General features: G+C 40.7%; 1 protein-coding gene across 8 annotated transcripts in view; it reads left to right on the forward strand.

Annotated features, from left to right (window-relative positions):
* The window catches only part of ASCC3 (activating signal cointegrator 1 complex subunit 3), a 1,498,074-nt gene that overhangs the window by 1,162,559 nt on the left and 315,643 nt on the right, over window positions 1–19,872 (forward strand). For all 8 annotated transcript variants that reach the window (XM_029595357.1, XM_029595354.1, XM_029595356.1 and 5 more), the window contains 3 exons: window positions 15,841–16,009; window positions 16,967–17,187; window positions 19,333–19,418. In XM_029595357.1, the coding sequence (XP_029451217.1) occupies window positions 15,841–16,009; window positions 16,967–17,187; window positions 19,333–19,418 (476 nt within the window). The remainder of the gene's footprint in view (window positions 1–15,840; window positions 16,010–16,966; window positions 17,188–19,332; window positions 19,419–19,872) is intronic.

Genomic DNA, 19,872 nt, shown 5'->3' on the forward strand with positions numbered 1-19,872 from the left:
CATGGTTCTTTGGCATGGGATAGGAACTGTCTCTGGAGAGACCTGGGAAATTTCAGGGTGCCAGCCCCTCTCCTTCTGTTCTCTGCAGGCTGCTTGGGAGGGGGAAGAAACAAGGACCAATGGAGCTCCTTAGGGAGCTGAATTACTGTGCTCTGTCCTGGGGAAAACAGAAAAAAACAGTAGCTATGGCAGCAAAATATGTTGTGTCCTGTCACCAGAGAAACATGGACTAGCAGTTCAACCTGGGACTTGTCCTCCTCTTCCCTATAATTTTATCTTGCTGCTTTTATTGTGGAATTAGAGTTTTAAGAGGTCCTCAATTTGGGACCTCTGAGATTCTTGGATCTCTAATTAGGCCAGCTAGATGAGTGTCACTGTGGAAATCGTTTTTAAGTTTCTACAGGCTGCTGTCTTATGATAATGTTGCAATCATGCAGTCTGGAATCCAGGGTAATTTTAGATTTGCACCAGGAGCCTAACTAGAACGAAACTGCAAAGTTTTATGTTTCTAAGGGATAAAAAACATCTTTTTAAGTTGTTGATGAAAAACATCACTTGATGCCTTCTACAAAATGGAACAATATACACAATGAGAGCATCTACTATAAAATACAATCATATCATGCAAAACAAAATGGAGGCATAAGGGATACATGACCTTGAGGCCTAAGTTGGCAGATAAGGGATACGTGGCCTTAAGATCTAAGATAATTGGTACTAGAGCGTGCCTTGTCATTATGATGTAAAGTGGGAAATAAATAGATGAATGGGTTAGGAATAGTAGACCAGACCCATGATTGGTTAGGGGCATAGCAACTGAACATTCGAATATAATGCAAGGAAATACGTATAGACATAGCAACATGTTGATTTGGTTTTAATATGTATTCAGTGAAATGTATGATTTATATAACTGTTTGTAAGTGCTTGGAGATTCAGAACAGCTTTTAGGATTGCCACTGGTTCTCTTTTGATATCTTCTACAATAAAATAAGAAAAAGGGAAGTTGTGGTCTGATATGAAATTTTTCTTTTAAATTACTTTAATATGCACATAGCCCATAACTATTAGCAGTTCTGGAAGTATTGTACCAGGGGCCTTTGCCCTTAAAAAGAGCACATTTTGGTAGCTGGAAATGGCATTATCAATATTTAGTAATGTTTCCCTTTTTCTTTAAATACTTTGTGTCACCTTAGCAGCACATGTAAAAATTGTCTTGGCAATAGAGTTAACTGAATTTGTCTGCTCCAGCCTCCATCTCACTCCCTTAAGAACATAAGAAATTGCCATGCTGGGTCAGACCAAGGGTCCATCAAGCCCAGCATCCTGTTTCCAACAGAAGCCAAACCAGGCCACAAGAACCTGGCAATTATCCAAACACCAGGAAGATCCCATGCTACTGATGCAATTAATAGCAGTGGCTACTCCCTAAGTAAACTTGATTAATAGCAGTTAATGGACTTCTCCTTCAAGAACTTATCCAAACCTTTTTTGAACCCAGCTACACTAATTGCACTAACCACATCCTCTGGCAACAAATTCCAGAGCTTAAGTGTGCGTTGAGTGAAAAATAATTTTCTCCGATTAGTCTTAAATGTGCTACTTGCTAACTTCATGGAATGCCCCCTAGTCCTCCTATTATCCAAAAGAGTAAATAACCGATTGACATCTACTCATTCAAGAACTCTCATGATCTTAAAGACCTCTGTCATATCCCCCCTCAGCCATCTCTTCTCCAAGCTGAACAGCCCTAACCTAGTCCGCCTTTCCTCATAGGGGAGCTGTTCCATCCCATTTATCATTTTGGTTGCCCTTCTCTTGTACCTTCTCCATAGCAACTATATCGTTTTTGAGATGTGTTGTCCAGAATTCTACACAGTATTCAAGGTATGGTCTCACCATGGAGCGATACAGAGACATTATGACGTTTTCCGTTTTATTAACCATTCCCTTCCTAATAATTCCTAACATTCTGTTTCTTTTTTGACTGTTGCAGCACACTCAGCTGACTATTTTAAAGTATTATCCACTATGATGCCTAGATGTTTTTCCTGGGTGGTAGCTCCTAATATGGAACCTAACATCGTGTAACTACAGCAAGGGTTATTTTTCCCTATATGCAACACCTTGCACTTGTCCACATTAAATTTCATCTGCCATTTGGATGCCCAATCTTCCAGTGTTACAAGGTCCTCCAGTAATGTATCATGATCTGCTTGTGATTTAATAATCTGAATAATTTTGTATCGTCCGCAAATCTGATAACCTCACTCGTCGTATTCCTTTCCAGATCATTTATATATATATATTGAAAAGCACTGGTCCAACTACAGATCCCTGAAGCACTCCACTATTTACCCTTTTCCACTGAGAAAATTGACCATTTAATCCTACTCTCTGTTTCCTGTCTTTTAACCAGTTTTTAATCCACGAAAGGACATTGCCTCCTATCCCATGACTTTTTAGTTTTCTTAGAAGCCTCTCATGAGGGATTTTGTCAAATGCCTTCTGAAAATCCAAATACACTGCATCTACCATTTCAGTTTTACCCACATGTTTAATAACCCCTTCAAAAAAAATGAAGCAGATTTGTTAGGCAAGACTTCCTTTGGGTAAATTCATGTTAACTCTGTTCCATTAAACCATGTCTTTCTATATGCTCTATGATTTTGATCTTTAGAATAGTTTCCACTATTTTTCCTGGCACTGAATTTAGGCTCACTGTTCTGTAGTTACCCGGATTGCCCCTGGAGCCCTTTTTAAATATTGGGGTTACATTGGTCACCCCCCAGTCTTCAGGTACAATGGATGATTTTAATGATAGGTTACAAATTTTAACTAATAGATCAGAAATTTCATTTTTTAGTTCCTTCAGTACCCTAGGATGCATACCATCCAGTCCAGGTGATTTGCTACTCTTTAGTTTGTCAATCTGGCCTACTACATCGTCCAGGTTCACAGTGATTTGGTTCACTTCATCTGACTCATCACCCTTGAAAACCATCTCCTGAACTGGTATTTCCCCAAAATCCTCATTGGTAAACACGGAAGCAAAGAATTAATATAGTCTTTCTGTAATGGTCTTATCTTCCCTAAGAACCCCTTTAACCCCTCGGTAATCTAATGGTTCAACTGACTCCCTCACAGGCTTCTTGCTTCGGATATATTTTAAAATGTTTTTATTATGTGATTGCCTCTGTGGCCAACTTCATTTCAAATTCCTCTTATCCTGTCTTTCCAATGTTTTACACTTAACTTGACAATGCTTATGTTCTATCCTATTTTCTTCAGATGGATCCTTCTTCCAATTTTTGAAGGATTTTTTTTTGGGCTAAAATAGCCTCTTTCACCTCACCTTTTAACCATGACAGTAATCGTTTTGCCTTCCTTCATGCATGGAATACATCTGGACTGCACCTCTAGGATTCTATTTTTAAACAATGTCCATGCCTGTTGAACACTTTTAACCTTTGCAGCTGCACCTTTCAGTTTTTTTCTAACTATTTTCCTCATTTTATCAAGGTTTCCCTTTAGAAAGTTTAGTGTTAGAGCTGTAGATTTACTTATTGTCCCCCTTCCAGTTATTAGTTTAAATTTGATCATGTTATGATCACTGTTGCCAAGTGGCCCCACCACCGTTATCTCTCACCAAATCCTGCGTTCCACTAAGAATTAAATCTAAAATAGCTCCCTCTCTTGTTGGTTCCTGAACCAATTGCTCCATAAGAACATAAGAAAATGCCATACTGGGTCAGACCAAGGGTCCATCAAGCCCAGCATCCTGTTTCCAACAGTGGCCAATCCAGGCCATAAGAACCTGGCAAGTACCCAAAAACTAAGTCTATTCCATGTAACCATTGCTAATGGCAGTGGCTATTCTCTAAGTGAACTTAATAGCAGGTAATGGACTTCTCCTCCAAGAACTTATCCAATCCTTTTTTAAACACAGCTATATTAACTGCACTAACCACATCCTCCGGCAACAAATTCCAGAGTCTAATTGTGCATTGAGTAAAAAAGAACGTTCTCCGATTAGTTTTAAATGTGCCCCATGCTAACTTCATGGAGTGCCCCCTAGTCTTTCTATTATCTGAAAGAGTAAATAATCGATTCACATCTACCCGTTCCAGACCTCTCATGATTTTAAACACCTCTATCATATCCCCCCTCAGTCGTCTCTTCTCCAAGCTGAAAAGTCCTAACCTCTTTAGTCTTTCCTCATAGGAGAGTTGTTCCATTCCCCTTATCATTTTGGTAGCCCTTCTCTGTACCTTCTCCATCGCAATTATATCTTTTTTGAGATGCGGCGACCAGAATTGTACACAGTATTCAAGGTGCGGTCTCACCATGGAGCGATACAGAGGCATTATGACATTTTCCATTTTATTCACCATTCCCTTTCTAATAATTCCCAACATTCTGTTTGCTTTTTTGACTGCCTCAGCACACTGTACCGACGATTTCAATGTGTTATCCACTATGACACCTAGATCTCTTTCTTGGGTTGTAGCACCTAATATGGAACCCAACATTGTGTAATTATAGCATGGGTTATTTTTCCCTATATGCATCACCTTGCACTTATCCACATTAAATTTCATCTGCCATTTGGATGCCCAATTTTCCAGTCTCACAAGGTCTTCCTGCAATTTATCACAATCTGCTTGTGATTTAACTACTCTGAACAATTTTGTGTCATCTGCAAATTTGATTATCTCACTCTTCATATTTCTTTCCAGATCATTTATAAATATATTGAAAAGTAAGGGTCCCAATACAGATCCCTGAGGCACTCCACTGTCCACTCCCTTCCACTGAGAAAATTGCCCATTTAATCCTACTCTCTGTTTTCTGTCTTTTAGCCAGTTTGCAATCCACGAAAGGGCATCGCCACCTATCCCATGACTTTTTACTTTTCCTAGAAGCCTCTCATGAGGAACTTTGTCAAACACCTTCTGAAAATCCAAGTATACTATATCTACCGGTTCACCTTTATCCACATGTTTATTAACTCCTTCAAAAAAGTGAAGCAGATTTGTGAGGCAAGACTTGCCCTGGGTAAAGCCATGCTGACTTTGTTCCATTAAACCATGTCTTTCTATATGTTCTGTGATTTTGATGTTTAGAACACTTTCCACTATTTTTCCTGGCCCTGAAGTCAGGCTAACCGGTCTGTAGTTTCCCGGATCGCCCCTGGAGCCCTTTTTAAATATTGGGGTTACATTTGCTATCCTCCAATCTTCAGGTACAATGGATGATTTTAATGATAAGTTACAAATTTTTACTAATAGTTCTGAAATTTCATTTTTTAGTTCCTTCAGAACTCTGGGGTGTATGCCATCTGGTCCAGGTGATTTACTAGTCTTCAGTTTGTCAATCAGGCCTACCACATCTTCTAGGTTCACCGTGATTTGATTCAGTCCATCTGAATCATTACCCATGAAAACCTTCTCCATTACGGGTACCTCCCCAACATCCTCTTCAGTAAACACCGAAGCAAAGAAATCATTTAATCTTTCTGCGATGGCCTTATCTTCTCTAAGTGCCCCTTTAACCCCTCGATCATCTAACGGTCCATCTGACTCCCTCACAGGCTTTCTGCTTCGGATATATTTTAAAAAGTTTTTACTCTGAGTTTTTGCCTCTACAGCCAACTTCTTTTCATGAAGCAGTCATTTATTACATCCAGGAACTTTGTCTCTAGCAAGTCCTGATGTTACATTTACCCAGCAAATTTGAGGTAATTGAAATCTCCCATTATTACTGCACTGCCAAATTGGATAGCTTCCCTGATTTCTCTTAGCATTTCATCATCTGTCTGACCATTTTGTCTAGGTGGACAGTAGTATACTCCTATCACTATACTCTTACCCAACACACATGGGATTTCTACCCATATGGATTCTACTGAGCATTTAGTCTCTTGTATGATCTTTATCCTGTTGGACTCTATACCCTCCCGGACATAAAGTGCCACACCCCCACCAAGTTGATCCTCCCTATAGGTACGATATAATTTGTTTCCTGATATAGCTCTGTCCAATTGCTCCCATTCAATGCAAGCTGCCTGGGAAAGAAGCAAGAAGCAAAGGGTTGTTCTCTGCTGAGTGAAATGCTTAGCAAAGAGGAGCGAGAGAGAGGGGAAATGAGATGTCTAGCAAGGGGTTAGGGAAGGGGGAAGGGATTGAGGGGAGAGTACTGAGGGGCATCCCTGGTGGGGAAGGGTAAAGAGAAAGAAAGGTGTATGTGTGTGTGTGGGCCCCCGCCACACTGAATCTCGGGGTGACCACAACTAAAAAGTTCAAAGATATTTTCCTTTCTGGGGCCTGGTATGCAGGTATTTTCGGGGAAGGGGGAGCCACTGCCGTAAGCAGGAGATGGGAGCTCTGTAGCTATCTGCTGATACTGCTGCTGCCAAAGGAGCCTGTGCTGAGACTGAGACATCAGAGGAGGGAGTGAGGGAGTACTCTGCTGACTGGAAATCATCACTGGTAGGAGTACTTGGAAGTAAGGGAGTATTACAGATCAGCCAGCTTTGAGTGGGAGGAATGAGCGAGATGATGAGAGTGGAGTGAGTTGCTGGGCAATATGGAGATAGCATGGGGAAGCAAGAAAGGGAGAGATGCCGGGTAGTGGGTGAGAGGAGACTCCCTGTCCCAAAGAGCTTACAGTCAAATTAGATGGACAGAGGAAGATTCTAAATAACTAGCATTTTAATAGTGCTGCTAGATATATATATATATATAACATTTTACAATGGCGATAAATATTCAAATATGATGTTCCTGCCCCAATCTAAGAAGTTGAGCAGAATATGAAAAGAGAAAGAGGGAAAGAGCATTCATAATAATTGCCATGCTGGATTAGAGCAAGGTCCATTGAGCCCAGCATCATGTCTTCGACAATGGCCAATCCAGGTCTCAAGTACCTAGCAGAACCCATAAAATAGATCTACTTCCTTCAAACTAGGGCCAGTTTCTCTTGCCAACTCTGTCCTTTCCATCTTCCCAAAATTCATAATCCAAATGTGAGCTATCTGTAACAAGGCCACCCACTTCTTAGACCTTCCCAGCACAAGGCCTTCCTGAACCATTTACTTCCTAATTTCTTGTTCTTTACTGTCAAAATGGTCCCATGTCATGCCTGCTTCAAGCTTTCTCTTGCATGTGAATAAACCATTAGTTGGCGGGGAGATGGTGTGATTTTTGCCAGTACTGGGTAAGACAGCATGAAGTAAGCACCTCTCCTTCCTATGAAGAAGTGTAGGGGGGATCAGGTAAGCTTCCAGGAGCTCTGGGTAGCCTTGGCCGATGCAATACAGTGCGCTGAGCTGAGCACACTAATAATCTGCAGTCGGAAGGGGGTAGAACAAGTGCTAATCAATCCCGTAATGTAATAAGGGGATTAGCGCATATTCAACGGGCGTCCAACGCAGAGTGAATCTAATAGCAATCATCACATACAAATGCATATGAATGAGGCTATTAGGCATTCACTTCTGATGGAAAAAAAAAGTGCGTCTCGGATGCACATTTAATTGTCATCTATTAACGCCTGCCTGGAGCAAGCGTTAATAGCTGGGCACATCAAAAAAAAAGTGCAGAAAAAACTGCTTTTCTGTACTGCCTCCTACTTAGTATCGTTGCGATGAGAAATAAAAGTAAAAAAAAATAAAAATTGACAGTTAGACCCATCACAAAAACTGACACCGACTTTATCGGCGTCGGGTTTCTTTAGCAGCGAATGGTAGTCACGAAAACCGATGCCGGGTTTATCGGCATTGGTTTTTGTGGTAGTCACGAAAACCGATTGGGTTCACGTTAGCAAGGAGGCTCTAGGGTCGCACAAGCGACGCCTGGGGCGCGTTAAGAGAGCAGGCGCTGACTGTTCAGCACCCGCTTTCTTCGCGACTTTATTGCATCGGCCCCTTCATGTGTTACAGGAACAGCAGGGGTACTGGGGTCTGTGCAGGAGTGTTGTATTTTGAAGGCCTTTTTTTGTATTGAAGGGGTGATACAGAGCTAATAGACACATCTTTTCCCCATTGCTACCATGCCCTGGTATCATTCATTTTCTCATAACTGCATGGCCTTGAGAACATGAATGCACATTCATGGATGCGAGATATAAACTTAGAATCTCATCATCCATCTTATTTAAACAATTAGCAAGCACTTATTTTGTTCTTGAGTCACACGGCAGCAGCAGATTTTAAACACACCCTACACCCTTGACAGGATTTGTTTAAGAAATGCCTTGAAGACTTTACAAAATGGATGTGATCGAATAGGTTAGCATTTATTTATTTGATATATATTTTGCTTTTCAGATACTTCAAAGCAGATTACATCAGGTACTGTAGGTATTTCCCTGTCCCTAGAGGGCTCACAGTCTAAGGGCCTCATTTACTAATCATTTTTCCCTTAGACAAAGAATGGGAAAAAAGCCTTAGTAAAATCAGGCCCTAAATTTGTACCTGAGGCAATGGAGAGTGAAGTGACTTCGGGGCCAATGTAATAAGCCGCAATAAACCAGCCATGGGTTTTTGCATGGGTTTTCCTGCGCAAATCTAACTCGTCTGTAGTACTGCGCCGAAGAAAACCATGTACTAACCGTGCAAAAACCTGTGCCTGTTTAGCGCGAGCTGATGCAAATAACATGTAAAGGAGGCTATTAGCCATTTACAGGCAATTGAAAGTACCACGCTAGCAGGGAGAACAGGTAGCACGGGGTTTTTTTGCGGCAGGAGTAAAATTAAAGCTCATGTCTGGTGACCATTTTACTCCATTGCTGGCTTTTGTGTGTAATTATGGTTTATGTGCATTTTTTTCTGATGGTATGGTACATTTTGCGGGTCACCCAAAGTACAACGGTGACAGAAGCCTTACAGCGTGGCAGAGAGAGGGAAAAGGAGGCTGAGAGAAGACAATTCATTGCTGAAGAAGAAAGGAGGTCCTGAGAAGGAGCAGGTTGTCCTGGCTCAAGCCACTTGCAGAAGGACATGCAGGCAGCAGATATTTTGCACGAGGACAATGCCAAAGACTGATATGGTGTGTACCTATAGATTGAGCTCCAGGACTATTCTCAGTCTCTATGAGGAAATCAGAGATATCATAGATCCTCTATCAGAGTGTGGACATGCCATTCCGTACCTGGTCAAGCTTCTCAGTGCCTTGAATTTTATCATCACAAGCTAATTCCAGAACACAGAGACTGTAGTGTCTGGTATGGACCAGTCAACATTCTCCAAGCATTTTAGCCAAGTACCGAGGGCCATGAAAAAATGAGTCCACAGCAGTGTTCAAAGAGGCAGGAGATGAAGCATGCTTTCTATGACACAGCTGGCATGCTACCTTCCTGACCACTGTTCCCCCTCCCAGCTCCCCCTCCCACTCTTGTGGCACCTCCACATGCCTTCTTTCCACCACCACCCCTCCAGCTATACCCTGTCATGCACATCCCTCTCCCACATCATCTCCCCTCCCTGGCTGTGCTCAACCAACTCAGTTTGCACACTCGTATCCAGTATATCACCATTCTCCTACCTGTCATACTTATCCTCTCCCTTACTCACACCCTCCTCTCTGTCACTCCATTCTCACCACAGCCACAAACACTTACTCCACTCTTTCAAGAACCTAGCAGACAAAAAAAAAAAAACAGACAGACAGACAAGCAGATGCACTCTAAAGATTCAGTCATAAGAACATAAGAAAATTGCCATGCTGGGTCAGACCAAGGGTCCATCAAGCCCAGCATCCTGTTTCCAACAGAGGCCAAACCAGGCCACAAGAACCTGGCAATTACCCAAACACTTAAGAAGATCCCATGCCACTGATGCAATTAATAACAGTGGCTATTAAAGCTTGACTAGTACCCACTTTCAACCTCCCTCCATAAGTGGGAATCAAACTCACAGCCCTCTGCTTACAGAGACCCATCTCTGACAGACAAAAGGATAGGATAGCAGCAAGGCATAAATAAGCAGCACAAAAGACACCACTCAGCAATCACAAACAGTACCACCAATGCCAACTACCAACACCCACACAAGGCCCTGGAAGGAGCAGCCTTTTATAGCCCTGCAAGGAGGAGTGTCCCAGAAAATTTGATTTATTTATTTAAAATCTTTTCTATACCGTCATTAAGCTAGTTGCCGTCACAACGGTTCACAATAAGGCACATAATTTCAAACTTAAATGTGTTGAGTTATATTAACTAAACAGGTGCCATCAAATACTGTAACATAGTTTCATATTAAATATTATTTAGTGGTTGTGATAAGTCATGTCTACTTTAAGTATATCAGCTATAAGATAAATTAACACTTAAGTCTGGTCCTCTGTTGTTGCAATCTAATAGCGGTAAAGTAAAATAAAATATACACACACACACTATTCGAGTAAGCTGACGTTTATGCACAGATATGGGCGGAGGCCCTCTCCCATTCGATGTACCTCAAGGCCCCCTACTTGTCGGGAGTGGACAATGTGTTGGCGGACAAGCTAAGTTGCATTTTCCATCTGCACGAGTGGTCCCTCAACCCCACAGTAGCGGACTCAATATTCTAACGTTGGGGTTATCCTCGCATAGACCTCTTTGCGTCACCTCAAAACCGCAAAGTAGAGAACTTTTCCTCACTCGCAGCCGACACTCTCAGCGAAGAGATGCATTCTCCCTCTCATGGGCAACCGGTCTCCTATATGCATTCTCTCCACTTCCACTTCTCTCAAAGACTCTCGTGAAGTTATGTCAGAACAAGGGATGCATGATCCTGATAGCACCTTACTAGCCTCGCCAAGTCTGGTTTCCAATACTTCAGGATCTCTCCATTCACAGGCACATTCCCTTGGGAAAGGACCTGCTTCTGATCACTCAGAACGACGGGTGCCTACGCCACCCCAGTCTTCAAGCTTTGTCCCTGATGGCCTGGATGTTGAAAGGTTAATTCTTCAGCCACTTAACCTTTTGGAGCCAATTTCCTGTGTCCTGATTGCTTCATGGAAGCCTTCCACGAGAAAGACTTACCTCTACAAATGGAACAGGTTAAAGTCATGATGGTGTTCTCAATCCCTTGATCCCTTTACCTATTCCACCACAAAGTTTCTAGACTATCTATGGCACTTGTCAGAATCAGGTGTAAAATCTTCCTGGATCAGAATGCATGTCAGTGCAGTGGCCGCCTTCCATAAAGGTGTCAGGGAAGTTCCTATTTTGGTACAACCCCTCGTAGCACGTTTTCTGAAAGGCTTGCTTCACCTCAAGCCTCCACTGTGTCCTCCGGCCCCTTCTTGGGACCTCAATCTGGTTTTGGGTTGGCTCATGAAACCACCATTCAAGCCTCTCCAAACCTGTGATCTTCGCTATCTCACATGGAAAGTGATTTTTCTTTTGGCAATAACATCTGCTCGCAGAGCTAGTGAGTTACAGGCCCTAGTTACCTAGCCGCCTTACACTAAACTTCTGCAGGACCAGGCAGTACTCCTCACTCACCCAAAGTTCTTACCTAAGGTAGTATCGGAGTTTCACATTAATCAGTCCATTATACTACCTACCTTCTTTCCCAGGCCCCACTCCAATCCAGGAGAACAGGCTCTGCATACCCTTGACTGTAAACGGGCTCTAGCATTCTTTCTACACTGTACAGCTGCCCACAGGAAAAGCACTCAATTGTTTGTCTCTTTCCATTCCATCAAATTGGGGGCAGCCTGTGGGTAAGCAGACTATCTTCTCCTGGTTAGCGGACTGCATATTTTTTTGCTATCAGGAAGCAGGCATTCCACTTCAAGACCGCGTTAAAGCACACTCTGTGAGGGCCATGGCGACTTCAGTAGCACACCTACACTCGGTGCCGCTTCCTGACATTTGCAGGGCTGCTACCTGGAGTTCTCTCCATACTTTTACAGCCCATTATTGCTTAGACAAGGCCGGAAGACAAGATTCCATCTTCTGCCAGTCTGTTTTGCGCAACCTTTTTGCAACTTGACGTAGCAACACCCTTCCACCTGCCCGTTAGGGTTCAGGATGCCCTCTACCAAATTTCATCCCAGTCCTAGTGCCCATTGCACATCTGGATACATTTGCTGCATTTCTCAGACATCCTCAGCTCGGTACTCACCCATATGTGAGGACTACCATCTTGCTTGTCCTGTGAGAAAGCAAATGTTGCTTACCTGTAACAGGTGTTCTCACAGGATAGTAGGATGTTAGTCCTCATGAAACGCGCCCGCCACCCCACAGTGTTGGATTCATTATGTTTTCTTATTTTTTTTTCGGCACTTCCTGTAGCTTTAAACAAGACTGAAGAGGGACCCCTGCTAGCTGCAGGTTTAGTGCCATGCTGGGCATGCCCAGTAGGTGCTAGTCAAAGTTCTAGAAACTTTGACAAAAGTGTTCCGTGATTGGGCTCCATCCTGTGATGTCACCCATATGTGAGGACTAACATCCTGCTGTCCTGTGAGAACACCTGTTACAGGTAAGCAACATTTGTTTTCACTTAGGGGATAATTTTCAAAAGGATTTACATGCTTAAAACTGGGTTTTATGTGTGTACATGGGCTTTTGAATATTGCTATGTTTTATGCTATTGAATTGCCAATAGGTTTACATGTGCAAGTGCACTTTAAGCGCATAAATGGGCTTTTGAAAACTGCTATGATATATGCTACTTTTACACTCATAAATCCTTTTGAGGCAGGCTTTCCCTGACGGTGCAAATTACAAAGATGAAATTGTGAATGGTCAGACAGTTAAAATGTTATTTGTCGCCTAATGATTTTAGAACGATTCTACAAGTGTTAGTGTTCCGTAAACTTGTACTTGGGGTTACATAAAGCTTTACTAACATTTTTGCAACAGGTTCAGAATACAGCTACTGGAATAATTACTGGATCCAGTGTTTCTGAAGAGATTTCTCTAGAATTAAAGGTGTTACATTAATTGCCAACTGAACACAAAATTCAGTTTCAAATGATATCTATAGAGCGTAAGATATATTATGGAGCGAGTGATTATTGTTGGAGCAGTTTGTTTAAACCGTATGTTGCTAGTCGTCAGCTTTGTTCACAGGGGTAGAATTTGCTTGATGGTTCCCCCTTTTTATGAATATAGATTGCAGAGATGTAGGTTATAACCTTCTCTTTTGCAGGCCTTACGTTATGGAACTCATCAAGTGCATCCCAAACTGAGGAGGAGTATCTCAATTTTAGGAAAAAAGTTTAACGCATTTTATTTTTGCCAGGCATTTTGATTAGTTTGTTTTTCATATCTTAATCTGCTGGTTTTACTTTATTTTATGATCTTGATGTTTTATGTTCATCTATAAAATTATGACTGTCTTGCTGTAAACTGCACTGAATAATTGTATTTGATATTGTGCAATACAGAAATAAATAAAGAGGAAAAAATAGTTAAAATAGTAAAGTATGTTAGTGAAAGTGCAGAGATTTTAAGACAGGCAGAAAAGACAGAATGTGTAGATATTGACGTAGAAAAAGCTAATAAACTGAAAAAATATTTTAGTTCAGTGTTCACTGACTATGTGGTTAGAGTAAGTCCACAGGAGTGTGTATCCTACCATACAAGGGGCACATTTATCGCAACACAAGGGACCACATTTTTTATGTTTCTCATGAGCCCTTGACGGCAAGAAAATTTACTCTATCTCCAGAGCTGGAGTTAATTTTCTGGCGTAAAAAAATGTGAGTTGGGCACCTAGCCTTTGGTCACATTTTCCTGCATTGGGCGCTAATAGCTAATGTCTTCGTTTGCATGCAGTTTAAATGCGATGGGCGTTATCTGATACACTTTGTTTAAGACTCGCGTTATGCATGCATCAACCTCCTTACTGCATCAAACGCTATGATTGCGCACCCAACCTCAAGTAAATCTGTGTGCACTATATTGCATTGGCCTTTCTGAGTGTAAGCCCTCTGGAGACAGGGAAAGACCCACAGTACCTGAATGTAATCCACTTTGAAGTGCCTGAAAAGCAGAAATAAGATCTCCCTAGAGTGGACACTCCAAGTGGAGTTGAAAAAATGACAAATGATCAGTCTGTATTTAATGTAAAGGAGCTGCAAGTCATCCATTTGGGGTAACAGAAATAAAAAAAAAAAGTGAATGTTGGGGGGGGGAGGCCCTTATGTACAGGAGAGGGAGTTTGGGATACTTATGTAGCTGGTACAAAACAGTGCAACAAGACAGTGGCAAAAGCAGAGGACTTTTGTACATACCACCAGTAGAACAAAAGCAGATGATAATGTGTTTATACAAATAATTGGTGAAGCTCTATCTGGAGAATGATACCTAATTCTGAAGGCCACATCTGCAAAAAGATGACAGTTTAGTGGCAGTTCAGAGAAGGGTTACCATAATGATGCAGAGTCTGCACTGTAAGCCATATGAAATGAGATCCTTTGACCTCAATATGTTTACCGTACAGGAGAAGAGATAGAAGGGGATATGATAGAGACATTTAAATACCTCAAGGATATGAGTGATGCACAAGAGACACAAATGTTTTCAGTGGAAAGAAAGTTCAAGAACAGATGATCTTGATTTGATGCTCAAAGGAAATATTTTTTCACAGAATGGATCATGAATACATGGATCTGCCTCCCAGTGATGGTGGTGGAGGCAAATGCAGTATCAGAACTCAATAAATATGGGTCAGTAAACAGGGTTGCTTACAACTAACTTAATACATCATGACTAGCTTTTGAGAGCTTTGTTCCCCTCATCAGACCTGATAAAAGCACATCTCTCAAAAGCTAGTTGCAAATGCAATAAGTTACTCCAGTAAGGAGGTATTTTCTATATCTTCCTTGTTGAGCCTTATTTCTACATTTTTAGGTGGACTAACATAGTAGCCACAATATTTTGCTCAAGAATTCAAAAAATAGTAAGATAAGCATATAAGATCCTTAATTGTGAGGTAGTGAATGTTACAATAAGACAGAGAATCAAGAAGGGTGTATGGCAGTGTTTCTCGGGCCAGTCCAGGAGTACACCCTAGCCAGTCTGTTTTTCAGGATATCCATAATGAATATGCATGAGATAGATTTGCATACATTGGAGGCAGTGCTTGCAGATCTCTCTCATGCATATCCATTGCAGATATACTGAAAACCAGACTGGCTAGCCAGGACCTGCTTGGGAAGTATTGGTTTATGATCTTGCAGCAGGAAAGGAAAAGCAGACTAGATGGACCGTTTTATTATTTTCCATGATTGTATCTGTGTAAAGCAAAATGTACTCTTTGTCCTTGTATAGTTTTGTAGTGTTCCATACAGATAGATAAAATAAATCTTTAATTCATGTAATAGTGCTGTATATATATCACATTGTGAAATGTAAGCAGTCCTTTGTAGTCATCTGGGTAGATGCCATGTTAGGTTTTATGCATTTTGATGTTTTGTAATTCATTCTTCTGTAGTAGTATTAAAGATTTTGCCACAGTACAAAAGGCAGCACGGTGTGTTACCAGTTTGTGAAATTGTTTTCATGTTCTTCCTGCAGCTTGCATAGACGGCCAAACTAGTATTGTATCGTTCTTAAAGAGAAAAAAAGCCAAAGAATTTCTCTCTTCCTTTATCTTCATAATGTAGAAAATGCCCTGCAGATAAAAATTTCTTTTGGAGTTTTATCCTTTTTTACATTTCTCAATGCAAATGCCATCTGTAATGCAATGATAGAAAGCAGATATACATAGATTGAGGTGTCTGTCTTTACTTTGTGGTCTTATCATATGTGCACATGTAAGATGCCTTCATGAGTGCAATTTATCACAAGTTTGCCAGTACAGAAATTGATAATCACTCTTAACTCTGGTTTTCTTAGGTTGTGACTAAAGAAGCTCAGCTGGTAGTGTTCACGATACCGATATTTGAACCCTTGCCTTCCCAATACTACATCCGAGCTGTCTCTGATAGATGGTTAGGTGCAGAAGCTGTGTGCATCATCAACTTCCAACACCTCATTCTTCCAGAAAGGCATCCTCCTCACACAGGTAATGACTGTAACTTAAAGTTTCACTGTTATATCAAATCTGTTGTAAAATCTGGAATTTTTAAACTTCGTGTTCTCCGTGGTTTATGGAATCTTCTGGACTGTTCTGATTTTCAGACTGTAGTGCAAGTTCCAGTTTTGCCCTTAAAAGGCATTGAAGCTGCTGCAGAACTCTGCTGCATGCCTTATTTCAGAAAAGAGCTACAGAGATCATATAACTCCAGTCTTCATTGGCTTAAGACTTCAGTTCAGAGTTGCTATGATGATTCACAAACTGATCATTTCAGATTCCCTGCCATGGGAAAATGTGCTGTTACAATTGTACCATCCCACATGTCCTCAGTTTGTCTCAGAGAGGCCCCTTGAATATACCATCTCCAAAACAAGCTCTCTGCTGAGACAAGGGAGCGTGCTTTCTATGTTGCTGCTCCTGTTTTATGGAATTTCCTATGGAATTTCCTTTCATATTCAATGACATATATTGCAGTGATTTTCAAAAGCCCACTTACACGAGTAAATTTAATTAAACATGTAAAACCCAGTTTTACGTGTAAATGTCCTTGAAAATCAGGCCCTATGTGTCCAAATCTGTGAATATTCATTTTCCCCCTTCCTTTGAGAGTTGAATAAATTAGATCTGGTACAAATGGATCTGGTTTCTATTGAAAACTGTGTTTAATAAATATGTGAAACTGTACATAAACTTATTTTTGACATATATGCACTGATACTTAATAAACCTTCCTTGAAAAATGAACATTGCTCATTCCATATACTAGAGTTAGTGGAATCCAAGGCTGAGTCTCACTAAAAAGATACCCTTGTTCTCCAACAAGCAAAAAGCATTTCAATATGGATGTAGATTCATGGGTAAATCTCATCTTGAAAAAAATCAGGTTTTCTACAGATGGCACTTTTTAGTGCATGTATTACTGACCATATGTTTTTTTTATTATAGAGCTCCTGGATCTTCAGCCGTTGCCCATCACTGCTTTGGGATGTCGAGAATATGAAGCCTTGTACAAATTTACTCATTTCAACCCCATTCAGACGCAGATTTTCCATGCACTCTATCACACTGACTCCAATGTTCTCCTTGGAGCTCCCACAGGCTCCGGAAAGACGCTAGCAGCAGAGTTGGCCATATTCAGAATCTTCAATAAGTACCCAACTTCTAAGGTTTGCAGAAATATGCTTAACATGTTTTGTATTGCAAGCTCTGGCAAAACAAAATGTAGTTTGAAAAGCAAGTCAAAACTAGCATTCAGTAAATAAAATTATTTTATTAATAGCATTTGTGTACACAAGTAAAATCACTATAGGTAAGACAGTATTAACAAGAAACACCTCACAAAGTTACTTCCTTTATGTATTGTAAGACAGTACATAGAGAGCAAGTTAACAGCAGGCTGACTTAGTTAAACCAAGAAACATCAGGTTAGCAATCTTCTGAGAGGTCGCTATTCAGTGGGCCATTGAGCAGGAAAGCTAGCCAGAGAAAGTTACCTAGATAAATTTACACGGATACTCAGAGTAACATAAAGGTTCTATTACATACAGGTAAAGTTATTGGGGCAACTTTAGGACAGGTATTTTTCCAACCAGACTTACCTGGCGAACTTTATCCGGGTAGTGCTGGATATCAGGCGCATCAGTTTAGAGTTTAACTATGGCCCCAGAATACCTCCATAACTGCTTTTTATCCACCTAAATTTTGTGTTACCTGGACAAAATTGAACTGAACAAATGGGGGGGGGGGAAATACTCAAATAACATGTTTTGTCCATGTAACTCAAAATTACCTGGACAAACCTTTTCAATATTAACCTCTGAGTGTCCAGTCCAGTACAGATATGCACTCAGATTTCTTTTGATGAGTCTGTTACAGACAAAAATGGTTTTTTTTGTGTATTTGACCCTGCCACATCCCTCCTGTTAGGAGGATGTGGTGGGGTCAAATACTCCTGTTCCCCAAGACAGAGGTGGCACCTTTACTAGTAAATAAGAGGGACAATGAGCCCATGAAATAAACATTTTCTCTCTTTCCTTTTGGGAGCTTTCAAGAGATCATTTATAAGGTTCTTCCCCAGAACACTGGGGTCAGATCTTTTTTGTAGGAGATTTTATAACCATTCAGTACACAAGAGATTAAAAAATGTATGAATTCATTTTAGGGATTTTATAGGGTTAAGGTCCTGCTATCCTTATATTGCAGGCAAGGTGGGATGTTATGTTCCTACCAGACACCTATATGTCACTGTATTTCGAAGCAGTGATGAGGTATGAACTAGTCTAATTACTGCCCCTCAGTGACTTCATAGAAAACTGGAATTTTGTGGGAAATCTTCAGTAAGGCCATCTTAATCTTTGACCCCGTAACCTCCAACATTGAACTATGAACACTGCATGCAAATTAATGTGCCCCAGATCTTCAGAAAGAACCTCTACAGTGCCCCCAGTCTGGTCTCTTCCCCATCCCTTCCAAACACCTCTTTTCTGAGAAAACCCTCAGATCAGTTTTTCAGAGTTTAGGAGACTAACTTAGGGAGTTAGGTACCTAAATCAACCTCTGAAAATTGACTATGGCTGCCTAAATCTAGGTGCCTGAAAAGTATGCAGCTGTCTGGGCAGAGTGAGGATGAGAAATAAAAGTTAGATGCTTTAGCATTAATCTTTATCACTAGGCACCTAAATTAGGTGACTAAACCTAAGTAATTGAATTGCAGCCCTAAATGTTGCACCGGATTTAAGGAATTTTCAGCTGAATTTTTGCCTGAAACTTAAGCACTTAAGTAAAGAGTTAAGTGACCACTCGCTGTTTTTCTAACAGTTGATGATAGTCACCAAAGCAAAAACAAGAAAAAAAAATTTAAAAATGGCCTGCAAATCAGTTTACTTACATGCTTTTGAAGTAGGATATCTTTTGCCCAAAACTTAGCTTTCCTGGAAACTACGGTAGAGAGAAAAAATTGCAAAGAAGAAATTGTGAAAGCAAAGAATTGTGCAAAATGCGCTGTGGAACTTCCCCAAAAAGGCTGCATTTAAGGATTAGGCAGAATTAAATACTTTTTGGACAAGTTTTGGGTTGCATAATTTTTTCTGGGGAATTTTTACCATTTCAGAATTTGAGGGAAATGAAAGCTTTTGGCGAAAGACACTCTCTTTTAAAAAAAAAAACTGTACAAGCAAACCTACTTGCTGGCTCTTTGCACTTTTGCCCTACTTATGTCCAATTATTACATCTATCCCTTAATCAATTACAATATTTCATGTACAGTTATGATAAGACTGACTTACTGGCCTGCTTTTATGTGTTTTGTTTAGGCTGTATACATTGCTCCCCTTAAGGCACTGGTGCGCGAGAGAATGGAAGACTGGAAAGTTAGAATTGTAGAAAAACTTGGCAAAAAGTAAGATCCTTTTGATTTTTCGGGACACATTTCAAAGAATGTTTAGCAACGGTGCAACAAAAATCTTAAAAATGTAAAGTTGTAATAAATACATGAAATGAAATTGAGAGTTTGTGAGTGTTGGTGCTAACTGGGGGGAGGTGGATTCTATATTTATATAACAATCACTAATGAGGGAGAGCATTCCCAGCAGAAAGAGTTAATGGTAAGTGGCTCTAATACCAAATGACTGCACACATCTGGCATTAGTTGTCCCTGCCTTACAGGATATTGCTTCTGATGGAACTTCTAGCTGGGTTCTGCTGTCAGTGATTACTCACTGGATCGAGTCTTCCCTTCTGCTAATAAAAATATTCAATTTCTTAAAATAACATATAATTAAGGTGTAATAACCTGTTCTCCGAGGACAAGCTGGATGGTAGTCCTCACATATGGGTGACATCATCAGATGGAG

Source organism: Rhinatrema bivittatum, chromosome 3 (genome assembly GCF_901001135.1).
Source record: "Rhinatrema bivittatum chromosome 3, aRhiBiv1.1, whole genome shotgun sequence".
NCBI classification, from domain to species: Eukaryota; Metazoa; Chordata; class Amphibia; order Gymnophiona; family Rhinatrematidae; genus Rhinatrema; species Rhinatrema bivittatum.